Below are 15,649 nucleotides of genomic sequence, written 5' to 3'. Positions count from 1 at the left end.
TTGAATTTTATGAGTTTCTATCTAAAAAAGATGATTTTTATGTATTGTATACTGATGGATCCAAAAGTGGTAATAATACTAAGTCAGCTTATTATGACCCGCAAAAGAAATTAACTAAATGTTTTAAATTAGATAATCATTGTACTATTTTTACAGCAGAGACATATGCTATTTATCAATGTTTATTGTACGTATGTGATATGGAAAAGGAGAAAAAGAATGTACTTATTATTTCAGATTCCATGAGTGTTCTTCTCTCTTTAGATAATTATAAGTTAAGTTATAAGCTCAATTATCTAATATATTTAATAAGAAAAATTATATTTGATAGTGGTAAAACTGTAACATTTAAATGGGTTCCATCTCATAGCGGTATTTGTGGGAATGAGACAGTAGATAGGGCGGCAAATGCTGAACATGACGAGGACCACTCGCAAGTATTGAAGGTCCCATTCACGGACTATGTAACTTTACTTAAAGTAGAGAATAGACAGCTATGGGAGAGTTACTGGCAATTATGTTCAGAGAATAAAGGCATATGGTATAAGGAAATTCAAAAGAAGATCCCATGCAAGCCGTGGTATTGCAATATCAAATTATTTAAGGAAAGAAAATTCATAACAATCATAAACAGAATGAGATTTGGTCATTGCCTGACACCTGCCCATTTGCACCGAATGAAAATAACAAATAGCAGCCACTGCCAATTCTGTAATGATGAAAATGCAGACCTGACGCACATAATATTGAAATGCTCCAACTTTTCCACACAAAGACGGACCCTAGTAACAGAAATAACAGAAAAACTGGAAGAAAATTTTGAATTAACGAAAACAAAAACAGCCCTTGAAGACAATGAAGTAGGAAACCTATGGAAATGAAACGTCAACCAAAATTTCGTGCCGCTGTGACGTCATCTGGCCACAAAACATGGCGGCTTTAGTGCTGTACAAAAGATTTCAATGTTATCAGGTTTTATCGATAAACGTTCTTGGCTCATTTTATTTTAAATATTGTTGAGTATTATTTATTAGTAGAATTTATACTTTAATGGGAAGTAAGTAGGTATATTGTTATGTGCAAATATGATATGATTTAGATGGGTGAAATCTAAGACAAGTTCGTCCTTCGAATTTGCCAAGTAAACGATATGATGATTTTTAAAAGTTGCTACACTGATTTTATAAAGTTGTCGTTTGTCGCAAAACATAAAGATATGGCGTAGTTCAAAGCCATCAGCCCATTTCTAGGATGCTAAATGTTATCGTATTTTGAGTACGTGTTTTTCTTAGACTATTACAATCTATTTTAATTGTTTTGCTGACTCTAAAGTCCGTAACATACTACCGCAGCGCACCCCAAGGAAGGTGCGCCGCACCATTTGAATCACTTTCGCTTGAGAGTGATTCAAATTTTAAACTTATCAAGGGACCGCGTGAAAAAAAAAACACCTACAGAACATTTATTCATTAATTACAAACGTCATTCCTTGTGACTTCCTCTCTAAAATCACTTAATTATTAAATATTTAACAAATTTACAATATTGTTTTACTCACTGCGGAATAAAACTATTTTATTTAAATAGTTCCGAAGAGATTTTGTCGGTAGCCTTTTTCCCGAAATATCTAAACAGAATGTCTAAATATGTTTTGATGACATATTTTAAAGTGGTATTTATGATTAGTGTCATGATCAATAGATTCCGACCGAAAAATGGATTTTTCGGATGAGGGCTCCATAATGAATTTAAATACATATAGATAATAGTTTTAGGACATCGACTTTCTTGAGATCCTATAAAATACGTTTTAATTATTATTTTTGTATGTTTTAAGCATGATAAATTATGAAATTTTATATAATCAATCATATTAAATCGATATCATAGTCAATAAATAATGTACAACCCAAAACAGACGGCCGAACTGACGTGACAATGACATTTGGCGCGCTAAACATGGCGGATTTTCGGCCTCATTAGACGGAGACGGAGATATTTACGTATATTCATGTTTCATTTTATGTACGCACTGAAATACTGTTATATTGTTTTCCTGCGAGTTAAAGTGCTGAGTAAGAACGAGATAGATATATGTTTATGTATGTGCCTTCAAAATGGGTGCTATTTATATAAGCGATTGTACGTATAGAACAATATGTCGTGTCCCTACTATATAGGTCTATGCTTGAAGATGATGACTTACGAATGTCACTCTCAGTGTCAGACACTTATGTGTCAGTGTCAGAGGACTTAACCCGCCGCGTTCAAGAACTTTTGAGCAATGAAAGACTTTTCCCGAGCTTATATAAATTTATTACAGCGACTGTAGAAAAAATCTGACCTGAAAAAATAACATGAAAACCTGAGAAAAAACCGGGAATTTAATAATTTTGTATACTGTATGACATTTCGTAAATATTAACTTTATTATTGTATTATAATATGTAGACGGCCAATGGACTTGTATCCGGCTAATTTTATAAATTAAAAAAAAAAAAAAAAAAAAAAAAACTTTTTTTTAGTTATAGTTTATTTTAAAAACATAATCTGCAATATGAAAAATTGAGGAAATGACACAATTGTTTTTTTTTAATTGTTATAAATTTGCATGTAATGAAAAAAAGAGACGATATTAAAAGGAATTAAAGGAGATGAAATGAAATATTAGGTCTTTATTGGACCATGCGGTGTTCTTTCACCCCAAAAATTGGAAAAAAGAAGTTTGGCAACCCTAAACCATAGACTTGTCCTAAGGTTCCGGCATCAATGTATCTATAACCTATGGTTCCGGCAGACAAACGGCCATTTTTGTAACAATTCTTGCACGCGCTCAACTGATGTGACGCCGTCGTGTTTTACTAAAGTGAATTTAACAACATTGTATTATTAAATTCGTTTGATTTGAGCTAAATATCTATACTATTCAAAATGAGTTACGGAAGACCTCCGCCACGAATCGATGGCATGGTCTCGTTAAAAGTAGATAATCTTACCTACCGAACGACGCCTGAAGACTTACGCCGCGTTTTCGAAAGGTGCGGAGAAGTTGGTGATATCTACATTCCCAGAGATCGGTACACAAGGGAAAGTAGAGGATTCGCCTTCGTGAGGTATGTAAAAAAAAATTATGTATTTGTATGACGTCACACGCCGGTTTAATGCCATGATGCGACCTATTTCTGTACCAAGGCGGCAGTACGATATGCTGTTTTCTAGCTATGGATATAACGTTTGGCAACTAAGGGTTTTACAAAATTCAATGTTTATTGTATTGTATTATTAATATATTTGAATTCTTCTAAATTACACAGTGATATTAAAATTGGCACTATCGTTATAAGGTTTTTCGAGCGTCGTGATGCTGAAGAAGCCCTGGACACGATGGACGGACGAATGTTGGACGGCAGGGAACTTCGCGTTCAGATGGCGCGATATGGTCGCCCCTCATCGCCATACAGGAGTCGTTACGATCGCAGGCGCAGGTACGGAAAAATTAACTTACCACAAGCACGTACACATACCATTTATCTTTTCGTAGTATCACGAAATTGTAAAGTTTGTAATTAAAGTTAGCTTTAAACCAATCAGTAGTTGTGACGATAATAAGAATTAATATGCTGCAATATTTCATTATCATTGCACACTCAATCAACTTCACTCTGGAAGTTTTTTGTGAAGATGTGTCAAACATGTCCTACAGACAGGTATCAATTGTGATAGGAACCAATAGATCCGATATCCTATGGATACTATAGATCATTCTGCCCCTAAAATTGGTGGCGAGCAATACTCAGTTTGGTTTTATGAAATTTTAAAAACCCTTTGCTTTAATGTTATCGAAAGCTTCTTCAACTTTGAAGGTGCAAGATACTGCTTTAAACACAGAGGAAAATATGAATAGTATATATTTGTTTCATATGCAAAACAATTGAATACGGAAAGAAATCAGTGAGTGGTATTTTATGTGTACTTTGTTTATACTTGTAGGTCCAGGTCTCGTTCCCGCCGTCGTAGTTACTCGCGCAGTCGTAGCCGCAGCCGTTCGCGCAGTCGCTCTCGCTCTGACTCAAAGAGTTCCAGGGGACGTTCCCGCTCACACAGTCGTTCTCGCTCACGATCCAGACACTGAAATGTCCTTGTAAGTACCAAAATGTACTATGATATTAGTATTTAGGATTACTTAAAAATGTATTTCAGGTTAACTGTAGTTAATACTACCACTATTTGACTAGTTTTCAGCTTTACTTGGTCAACACAAAAATGGTAATAAGTAATTTCATAATTTAGTAAAAACATTGTCATAAAATTCCTGTACCTGTATTGTATGTATTTTTTTGTAATATTCGTAGAAGGAAGCCTGTAAGATTACACATCCTAGCACCATAATTATCACAATGCCTTAATTGTTAATGACAATGAAAAAATTCTCAAAATGGTCAATTGCTCTAGCCTACTGCTCCTTCAAATCTAGAACAATAATCAACTGCTCAGCATATAACTTACAATTGCCAAATTGTTGTAAGAGAAAAATCTGTTAACATGTTCTGATGGGGAACTATAAAAATCAAAAACTGTTGACCCTAATTTCCAGTCCTCTGAAATGGATCACACTACATTCCATTTATTTCAAACAATGACTACAAACTTTTAAATGGATTTAATTACTCTCTTTGTCGTTCATTGGAAAAACTTCATAAAATTTTGTGTTTTAAGGGAAGTCATGTTTTGAAATAAGTCTGTTGAGGGGCTGTGGATGGACGAGCTCACAATCCACCTGGTGTTAAGTGGTTACTGGAGCCCATAGACATCCACAACGTAAAAGCCGCTACCCACCCTGAGATATGAATTTCTAAGGTCTCAGTATAGTTACAACGGCTGCCCCATCCTTCAAACCGAAATGCATTACTGCTTCATGGCAGAAATAGGAAGGGTGGTGAAACCTACCCGTGCGGACTCACGCGAAGTCCTACCTACCACCATTAGTAATTTTATTTATCTTATTACAGATGGTGTGAGAGTGTACCTGTTGAGAGCTGAAGTGCTGTACTAGACGATTGAGCAGCCTTTAGCCAAGGTACTAATCACAACTATTATATAAGCCACCCTCAGACCTAACTATGGTGAACATAGTGACAACACATTCAATGTAACAAATTATCTATAAGTTTCTATAGGTTAACTTACTACATTTAAGATTGTATTCATTTCTTTTTATTTTTATTGTGTGTGACTGTTTCATCTTTATAAGAAAAAGGAAATTATGGCGTGTGCTACCTCTCTTGGGCTTGTAATATTAATTGGATTTAAATTTTTGTCTTTGAATGTGTAGTTTTATATTTTTTGTCTTCTGACTTTCTTGAGGTTGTAAAATTTAATGAATTTTAAATAATTGGTACAATATTAGATGTGATGTGGGAGCGGTTAGATATTATTTCAGGTTCATAAAACAATCTGGAAGACTAAACCACTACAAGGATTATTTGGGCTAACTTGGGCATTAATTTGTGAACTCCAATTTTGGTAATGATAAAATTTCATAAAACAATGTCCCTAATACTTAAAAATGCTAATAATTGAGTACTGGGTTGTTGAAGATGTATCTGAGTGTAAAAATAATTTGCATATAACTATTAATACTAATGTAATATGACCCAACCTAATACTCAAGATTGTATTATGTAGAATTCTTACGTATGTAAATTTAATTACTTCAAGATTAACTGATGAATTGGTATGCTCAGGGCGTGAGGTGAGCGCGTGGAGCGTTGCTGTGTGCGGGGAGGGGGTTGTGTGCGCTGTTTGCTGACAGACGCGGAATTGCCGTAATTGCAGTATCAAAGTTATGAGTAAATCTTTGTATTTATTGCCCAACCGACACATGCATTTTGTACAAAATTAATGACACGTTGCTATATATAGCATTACAAAAAAAAATAAAAAAAAAATAAAATGTAAGTATATAAAAGATCTTTATTCCTATGATAAACAAACTTTATATCAACAATATTGATGCAAAAGAGTTGATATAGTAAGTAAAATGTGTGCACAGATTTCTAGTAGTAATCAGGACAATAATGCATCAGAAACAAACCCAGAGGCTGTATGTTGTTGGAGCACAGACTGCACTAACATTTGCATTTGTTTAACAGGCCGGTGCTGCTCGCTGGCCTGTATGCTGTTGCAGTCTTCTATGCTGTTTCGAGCTCGTCTAGGTTCTTATTGGTAACCCCCTGCCCTCCTTTGTGTGCATTGCCTTTAAACTTGTAGTTTGAGCATGACTTGCTGTAAAAGGTTTGTAGCAAGCGTCTTTTGCTTTCAATGTATTTAGAAGAGAAGATCGTCACACATGGATCAGCTACAGGATTTTGTCGTAGGTTTTTTGTCAAATAAAATAATAACTATGTTATATGACTTTTATTTATCTCTACAATACAAACTTTATATACATAGTTTGAAAATAAGTTATTATGTAAACTGCTAAATAGATGGTGGAGACTGCCAGAGTCACTAAAAATGTCAGCCGTACTTTAGGGACAGAAAAACACAAATTGATCACTGTCGTCATTACACAAACTTTTTAACACTGTTTTCATAATAAAAACGTCTCTAGTTTGATTCAAGGAGAAAAGTTATGTAAGGAAATGAAAATTAGAACTGTACATACACATATTTGTCTTCGAAGTTAAGCGACATTTAGACTTGCGGTGTCTTACTTAAAATATAAAAATGAGGTAATTAAATTGATTCTCTACCTGTTGTTACCTGAGGAATTTGCTAACACTAGTCCTAGCAAGAGCAGAAACTACCACCAGATCGGAAACGCGATCCGGCGACAAACTGGGTTAATTTGCTCGCCGAACCTTTCGTCGCAAGCTACGGGTTCCAAGATTCCTACTCACGGTAACGATAGAGCAAGGTGTGCTAAGAATCTCCGTATTACGGTAGGCTACTGTAGCGGACGGTTTCTTATTTAGATATTTATATTTGTGAGGAGGAAGATTTTTACAATAAAATAAAATAAAATTATGATGCAACTTTCATGGCTGACAGTTTATTCTTACTGACTTTAGAAACAAAATTTAAAAATTATAAAAATATAAATGACAGCTTTGCAACTAAACTTTTTACTGCGGTTCCGAACATGCCCCCGGATGTTGAAAGGTTTCCTTTCAACCCAAAACTAATCCGCAATCAGGGGACAAATCTTATTAAACGACCTCTTGATGACTTCGCTTGAAGTACGAATGTCTGCGACCCGGTTGACTCCGTCGGACCCTGGATAGACAGCTACTATGCGGCCCAGTCTCCATTTAAGTGGCGGGAGATTGTCTTCCTTCACCACAATCAGGCTGTGAAGCTTCAGCGATGACTGATTGGTGCGCCATTTTGTTCTTTGCTGCAGCTCACTAATGTATTCCTTTGACTATCTGGACTAAGCTCTAACCGCTGGAACCTGGTGAGATGGCTTAGCCGGCAGTCCTTGTACTCAGCAGCAGGCATTGCAGTAAGGGGTTGGCCAATGAGAAAATGCCCAGGAGTAAGCGGTATCATGTCATCGGGATCGCTTGATAGTGGAGTCAGCGGCCGAGAATTCTATATTGCTTCGATTTGCGTTAGGACAGTGATCAATTCCTCATAAGTTAAATTACAATTTCCCAATACTCTGTGCATATGGAATTTAATAGATTTAACCCCCACCTCCCAAAGACCCCCAAAATGAGGAGAGTAAGGTAGACACAGGTGGAAGTTAATACCTTCTTCGATCAAAGCATCAGGCAAAGAATTGCAATTGGATTTTAAGAATGTACCGATTTATACGCACCGACGAATGACGTACCATTGTCCGAATATATATGAGTAGGCTTAACTCTCCGTGATACAAACCGGCGTAGCGCAGAGAGAAAACTATTGCTGGTTAAATCACCTACTAATTCTATATGGATCGCCTTTGTTTTGAAACATACAAAAATCGCGATGGAGACCTTAACGATTCTACAACCTTGACCAAGGCGGTTAACGGACGAGATGGGTCCAGCATAGTCGATGCCTACACACTCGAACGGGCGACCAGGAGTGAGGCGGTGCACAGGTAAATTTCCCATAAGAGGAGTAACTGTTTGTGCTCGCATGCGAATACATCTTATACAATTATGGTAAGTGGCCTTGGCCAAATTGCGACCGCCAATAGGCCAGTGGACTTCTCTTATAGAAGCTAATAATAGTTGGGGCCCAGCGTGCATAAGCCTAATATGTTCAGCCTTGAAAACGAGTTTTGTGAGAATGTGAGTGGACTGTAGGATTATAGGATATTTTTTCTCATACGAAAACTCCGACGCGTTTCCAAACTTGCCACCAACACGCATAATTTGAGCGTCATCAAGGAAGACATTGAACTTGTTGAGGGGACTTTTAGGAGATAACGAATGTCCCTGAGTTAGGAGCTTGTATTCGACAAACGAATCAGACTGAGCTTCCTAATAATCAAGTTCAAAGCGTTCTGTAACTCTTTAGAGCTTAAATGACTGATTTATGGATATAGCTTTCTGCATACATGTATTGCATGTAATTTACTAGGCAACATTTTAAGCCAGCCTAACACAATCGTCGAGTCAGTCCAAAAAGTAGTATGCCTGACCTGAACCCGGAGTGAATCAATAGCCTTCTCATAGAGGCGCACTCCTACCAGAGCCCCGCAGAGCTCCAACCGAGGGATCGTCGTTAGCTTTAATGGAGCCACTTTACTCTTGGCCATAAGTAACGAGACCTTGATTCGTCCATACACGTTCGCGCTTCGTGCATAAAGGCAAGCACCATAGGCGCTTTGTGACGCATCTGTAAAAATGTGGAGATCCGCGTAAGTATAAGCCTCGCAAACAATAAGGCGAGGGATGCGCAAATTATTTAAAAGCGGAAGGCTTTTAATTAAATTAGCCCAAATTTTGGCTATTTCAAATGGGAGCTGTTCGTCCCATGATAACTTATGAACCCATAGCCGCTGCAATAGTATTTTAATAGGAATAATGCAGGGAGAAACTAACCCCATGGGATCAAAAATGCGTGCAGTGACCGAAAGCATAGAGCGTTTCGTAGAAGGCGAGGCTTCACACGAATCGACAGAGAAAGAAAGCTCATCTGTGGCTGTCTGCCAATTGAGGCCTAATGTCTTACACGACTCAAGGGATCCGATATTTAAACTGAGGGACGAACTATCGTCGCACGGATCACCGGTAAGACAGAGTAGAGGATCGTTGGACTTCCACTTGCGCAGAGGCATCCTGGCGGAGGCAAGCTCTGCGGCAACTTTTTTCTTAATGCCAACGCCTCCTGAAATGAGTAAGACCCCGTGAGGAGATCATTCACGTAGAAGTCGTGAATGATGATCTCTGAGATGTTCTTGTCACTGCATTCAAGGCCGATCTGCTTAAGACATTACGGCAAGGTAACTAGAGTTGTCCGTTACTTAAGCAGTCCGCAGATTGTTTTAAGGGTACACGCACACGAAAACAACCATCAGCTAGACGTTTCGTATTTTTAACGAAATGTTCTAAACATTTTCGTTCCTCCTCGGAGTATGATGACTTAAGGCCGACTTCCTTCGGCTGCCAGAACCGCGACAGCAAGTTCTGAGTGTCATTAACGCCGAGATCAAGATCTTGAGAAATGTCTGCAAGTTTTGTAAAGTTGCACATTAGGGGAGCATATCCATGACCATCACTTAGATCCCCGGAAACCACCAACCAGCCAAGTCGAGTTTCCCAGAGGATCGAGATGTTATCTCCCAGATTGATCTTTCGTGTCCCGAGCAGATCCCAAAAGACATTAGATCCAATTATCATGTCAATTTCTGACGCCTTATAAAATTGGGGATCGGCTAAAATAATATTAGCGGGAATATTTAAATGCGAAACATCAAATGAATGGCAAGGCACGTCGTCAGTTATGGACGGCAATACATAACAAAGAAGACATTTGGAATAATTTTCAGTGCGTGAACTGAAAGAAACATAACACATTTTTGAAGTGTTCGTTCTAGTCTTATCGATGCCGAAAATAGGTTTATCTATATCAATATACTTGGCATTCAATAAGCGACCCGTTTTCTCACTAATTATGCAAGACGAACTCGCACAATCCAGAAGAGCACGTATGATGTGCTCGTGACCATTACTATCGACAACTTTAACGAGAGCCGTCGCAAATATACCATCTTTACTAATCTCTGAAGGTGCGGCGGCAGAATACGTGGCTAACGTTAGGCCGTGGTTACCAGGAGGTTCAGGCTGGATGGCGGAGGCGATTGCCGTAGTGTCATGCCTAGGAGCGGGCTGATTAATTCTCTGTTTATTATTAGAATAGGTGTGCAGCAGCGTATTATGCCTACGCTTACATAAAGTACAACCACCTTTTTTGCAGCGATTCGAATAGTGACCACTACGAAAGCAGTTGTAACACACCTTGAACTGAGGAATTAATTCCCATCTCTGCTCACTATTAAGGCTCAGAAATTTATCGCAATTATAAAGATAATGCTCACCCTTACAGTGTGGGCACGATGTTGTACCGGAACCAGAAATAATACTAGCGCCGCCACTCGACGACAGCTGCGTTCCGGAGACAGAAACTAATGTTTTAATTTTCTGACCTTTAGGTGACTGTGGTGGCTGAACTTGTGTGTGAGGAAGGTTAGGGCGAGTAAATTCCATCGTTTCTAATAGATCGGCCCGGTTACGAATGAAATCGAGAAATATGGACAAAGAAATGGGTTTTTCTTTATCAAGACGACCTTTGCACTCTTCCCATTCACGCAGCGTCTTCTGTTCGATTTTACGACTCATCATGTGGATGAGAAGAGTGTCCCAATGATCAGTCGGTTCGCCCAGCGACTCCAAAGCTCTCAGGCTTTTATTCAGCTGATCTATGAAACGTCTTAAATTAAACGAAGATTCACTCTTTATTGCGTCTATATTAAATAAATTATTAACATGTGTTTGAATTAATAGGCGCTTATTATCGTACCTCTCACATAACAGCTTCCACGCCACAGAATAGCTGCTGGCAGAGAACTGAATCTCCTGAAGCAGTACAGCAGCAGAGCCTTCTAGCGAGGCCCTGAGGTAGTGGAATTTATTAATTTCTCCTATCGCCTCGTTCGAATGTATAAGACTACTGAAGGTGTCATGAAATTCCAGCCAGTTGTTATATGAACCATTAAATTTGGGTAGACTAATGGTAGGCAATTTAACCAGGCTATGATTACTCACATGAGAGCAACCCTCAAAACTATGCACTTCGGTTTGTAACAATTTAGAATTACGAGAAAGAATCTCCTGAGCCTGTGAAAGGGATTTGTAATAAATTGATTCGAAATCTTCTCTCTCTGTGCTTTGCGAGCTGAAATCTTCAGCGAGGCATTCTATTTTAGTTTGTACTACGTCATATTGTTCAAATAATAATTCGATCTTACCGATTCTTAATTGCAATTCATTTACTTGTTGCTGATTCAACGTACCGCTCAATTCCTCGATGTACTTTCTGAATGTAGTCAATCGGCCTTTTAGACTAGCTCGTTTTTTAACTAACTCCTTTTCTTCTTTCTCACTCATTTTGGAAGTATTTGGGCAGAAGCGGGCTAGTTAATCTGGCATTGATCGAAGTTACAATTGAAATAATGAACTATAATGACAACTAAAATGAACTATACATTCACACTATTATGTACGCACCTATAATTAATAAATAAAAATTATAATTTTACAAGTGTGAAAGACATAGACTATTACCAAAAAAATGCCAACAAAAACACATTAAACAAACCACATAGTTAACCCAGCTTGTAATATGATAAATATAAATAATCTAAACAAAAAACAGAGTAATGGGTTACACATCACTAATATGTCCTGAATATCAAACTTTGATCACTTCCCTTATTTCCTGGGTATCTCGGCTCGATGGACCATGTAGCGGACGGTTTCTTATTTAGATAATTATATTTTCTTTGGATTTGTTAGGAGGAAGATTTTTACAATAAAATTAAATTAAATTATCATGCAACTTTCATGGCTGACAGTTTATTCTTACTGACTTTAGAAACAAAATTTAAAAATTATAAAAATATAAATGACAGCTTTGCAACTAAACTTTTTACTGCGGTTCCGAACAGCTACCTTAGGGCCGAGTCACACCGGAATGGCAGCGATGCATGCCTCCAGACTGCACGCGTCTAGTCTCTTGACTAGTTTAGTTTCTTCATTCGGCAATGATACTCGTGTGTTTGGAGTGAACATGATAGAATTGGTTATTATTAAGACCGCGGTGTCGCGAGCGGCCTTGAAAACTTGCATACGCCCCGTCATGACCTATGCAAGTGTAGTGTTCGCTCGCGTGGCCCGCACTCACTTAAAATCATTCCAAGTTATTCCGCCGGTAACTACATTCCCGATCCTGCGGAAAGAATGGAAAGCAGTCGACGTCGCTCCAAACACGTCATTTCGGTTCCTCCCGATCCACTAAGGGTCAATTCCCACTGAAAGAGCAGCGGCCGTAAGAGCAAGTGACAGCGCGGCGCCGCAAGGAGCAGTGTGGCGCCGCGCGGGGCAGTGTGGCGCCGCGCGGGGCAGTGTGGCGCCGCGCGGGGCAGTGCGGCGCCGCGCGGGGCAGTGCGGCGCCGCGAGAGGCAGCGCGGCATCCCGAGGCGCCGCAATGAGCCTCCGCGTGGTAGCTTTGAAAACTAGTGTGCGATCTACTTCACTCAAGGAAAGTTGTGTGGCAATAAATATGGTGGATTTGGATGAAAGCGGTCGACGTCGCTCCAAACACGTCATTTCGGTTCCTCCCGATCCACTAAGGGTCAATTCCCACTGAAAGAGCAGCGGCCGTAAGAGCAAGTGACAGCGCGGCGCCGCAAGGAGCAGTGTGGCGCCGCGCGGGGCAGTGCGGCTCCGCGAGAGGCAGCGCGGCATCCCGAGGCGCCGCAATGAGCCTCCGCGTGGTAGCTTTGAAAACTAGTGTGCGATCTACTTCACTCAAGGAAAGTTGTGTAGCAATAAATATGGTGGATGTGGATTTATGTATCATAGCACTGGCTGTAGAAGAAGAACGAGATACCCTCTAATAAAATGACGCGAAATGCGCAAGCGGCAGGGCGGGCGGGTATGAAATGGTCGCTCTCGCGCAGCCGCGAGTCTGTCAGCTGCACCGCGGTCGGCCGCACGTCAGCTAGCTGCGCCGCGATCAGCCGCGCGGCGCCTCTTTTGACTAGTCGGTAGAAGGCTCGTGCAGTCTCGCAACGCCACGCTACCCCTCCTTTGCCTTCAAATGACTATGAACTTTTTAATCACGTAGATAAGATTCAAAATAGTTTGTAATATTTTGCCTCAAAAAGACGCTGCCGGCCGCTGCTCTTTCAGTGGGAATTGACCCTAACGGTGCTTTTAGGTACCTCAAGCATCGGTCACCGTTCTCGTTGAAACCATCGCTTGCGACGAAGGGCTCGACGAGTAAATGAACCCTCAGACACAGCTCACTGAGTTTTTCGTCGGATCTTGTCAGTGGGTCGCGTTTCCGATCCGGTGGTAGATTCTGCGAAGCACGGCTCTTACTAGGGTTCGTGTTAGCAACGTCGTCAGGTTTGAGCCTCGTGAGCTGTGACGTATAAGAACGATCGCTGTAGCAGATGGGTTCTCGACCGCACAACGGAAAACGTAGCGTTGGATGCCCCTTGGTTAGGTGGTGCGATGACTTCCGAATGATTGCCGGCAAGAGGTGGATGAAGAAAGTCCAAGAGCAGGCTCAATGGTGTAGATTGGGAGAGGTCTATGACCGCAGTGGACAAGTGTGGGCTGATGATGAACAACTTTTTAGCTACAGTGACAGTGCACAAGGTTAGCAAAGTTAAATAAAGCCACTAGACGTTTCTTCCAAAAAATCTCAGTAACCATCATTTTACTGAGACTCCATTTCATCAAATCTCATCTTATTTCATTTATTTTCAACCCAATGGGGTTGGCCGGTTAAAGCTTTTCTCAGATGTCGCCAGCGTAGCTTGTTCCCTTGTCACAGAGAGCCGCCATTTTGTGTGTTTTGCGTTCGTGATATTTCGGCATTTTGTGACTTTGATACGGTTCTTATTACTTTCTAAGTAGTGCTAAACAGTTTTACAACATGTATTCCAACTGGATAGTTAAAGAATTAAAGGAGGAGTTGAGAAAACGTGGTGCATCTTTACGAGGAAAAAAAGTGGATTTTGTCGAAAGGTACAATGTTGATGTTTTATTTTAACTTAGAAAACTTCTCTCAAACTGTTGCCGGTAGCTATTATAATAATAATATTAAATTGTGTACCTTAGGAACTTTATTCCTTGTAGCATGTGCAAAAAGAATTGCTCATATTACACACATTAGGTACCTACCAACTAATGTATTATTTTGCTTTTTTCAGATTAGAGCTACATGACCAAAATTTTAATTTTGAAACAAAATGAAAAAAATGCTCTAGCAAAATATGCTAATATATATGATTTGCTAGTGGAACCATGTGGCATTTTCAATAGCCAAGAGCGCCCATATCTTGCTGCATCTCCTGATGGTATGTTGGGCGAAGAAGCTATAATTGAAGTGAAATGTCCATACGCTAGCAGAAAACATGAAATAAATATAACAACGGTGCCTTACTTAGAACAATGTAACGGGATATTGTCTCAAAAAAAAACCTGCCCATATTATTATCAAATCCAAGGACAGTTATACTGCTCAGGCAAAACATACTGCAACTTGGTCATTTACACCTACAAGGACATCAAAGTGATTTATGTTGAAAAAGACAATAATTTTATAAATAATATGTTAAATAAATTAGATATCTTTTATGAAAATATTTTCAAAGAAGCATTGTATGAAAAGCATCTGTATTATAACTACACACACTTGTCGAAATAAAAAATCAGGAATATTTTTAATTATTTTTATTGACAATTCCTTCTCTAATATTACATAAGTAACTTCTCTACTTTTTGTTTCTTCAGAAACTGGTTTCATATTCCATGAAAATATAGATGGTACAGCACCTTTCTTCAGATATTTATGTTAATGTTTGACACCTACAACACAAAGAATAACATTTAAATATACTATCACAAGGAAACCTGACCATAGTTTCAAAATATTTGTTATTGCAATGGATGCAGCGATTTAGATAGAACTTTCAATAGTAACAGCTGATAATGAACAACAGCTCATGAGGAATGTGTTTCCTCCAGTCTGATTTTGTGTTTGTTAAAAGGTTCCTTACAGCATAAATCTACTTGCAAAATTTGTTAGCAACTATTAGTATGCCTAACTAATTATTATTGGATTTTTTTAATAAGAGAACAAAGATGTGAGCTACACCTAGTCATGCATTATAAATATTTGACAGAAAGAAGCATACCTGTGTATTTACTAATGTTTTCATAGTCAGATTCCACAAAGTGTTTACGACATAACCTCGAACTTTTTGTGGGAGTACTTTTTTCGCGTCAAATGGCCTTTAACCACAGTCTTCTAATTTTCTTGTCCTTCGGGAATTGATGTACTCCAATTTCTGAGCATATTGGTACAAAACAACGCGTCATTGTGCTTAAAATAATTTTTAATCAAAAATTCCAAT

The 15,649-nt window shown here is 39.0% G+C and overlaps 1 protein-coding gene across 2 annotated transcripts; it reads left to right on the top strand.

The window, feature by feature from the left end:
• Positions 1–2,758: 2,758 nt before the first annotated feature.
• SC35 (SR family splicing factor SC35) lies at positions 2,759–6,407 on the top strand. Of its 2 annotated transcripts, XR_003625178.2 has the most exons (5): positions 2,789–3,113; positions 3,345–3,485; positions 3,991–4,141; positions 5,010–5,077; positions 5,745–6,407. XR_003625178.2 is itself a non-coding variant. In XM_028188147.2 (4 exons), exons 1-3 carry the CDS (start codon positions 2,932–2,934, stop codon positions 4,130–4,132), a joined length of 465 nt encoding a protein of 154 aa, XP_028043948.1. In that variant the 5' UTR covers positions 2,759–2,931; the 3' UTR covers positions 4,133–4,141; positions 5,010–6,407. The 2 variants fall into 2 exon arrangements, 1 of the variants encoding a protein (XP_028043948.1); XM_028188147.2 differs by having other exon boundaries at positions 2,759–3,113; positions 5,010–6,407.
• The last annotated feature ends 9,242 nt before the right edge of the window (positions 6,408–15,649 follow it).

This window comes from Bombyx mandarina, chromosome 17, assembly GCF_030267445.1.
Source record: "Bombyx mandarina strain Sakado chromosome 17, ASM3026744v2".
Classification (NCBI taxonomy): Eukaryota; Metazoa; Arthropoda; class Insecta; order Lepidoptera; family Bombycidae; genus Bombyx; species Bombyx mandarina.
Note: the sequence above shows the minus strand (reverse complement) of the source record. Positions and strands in the feature narration are given on the sequence as shown.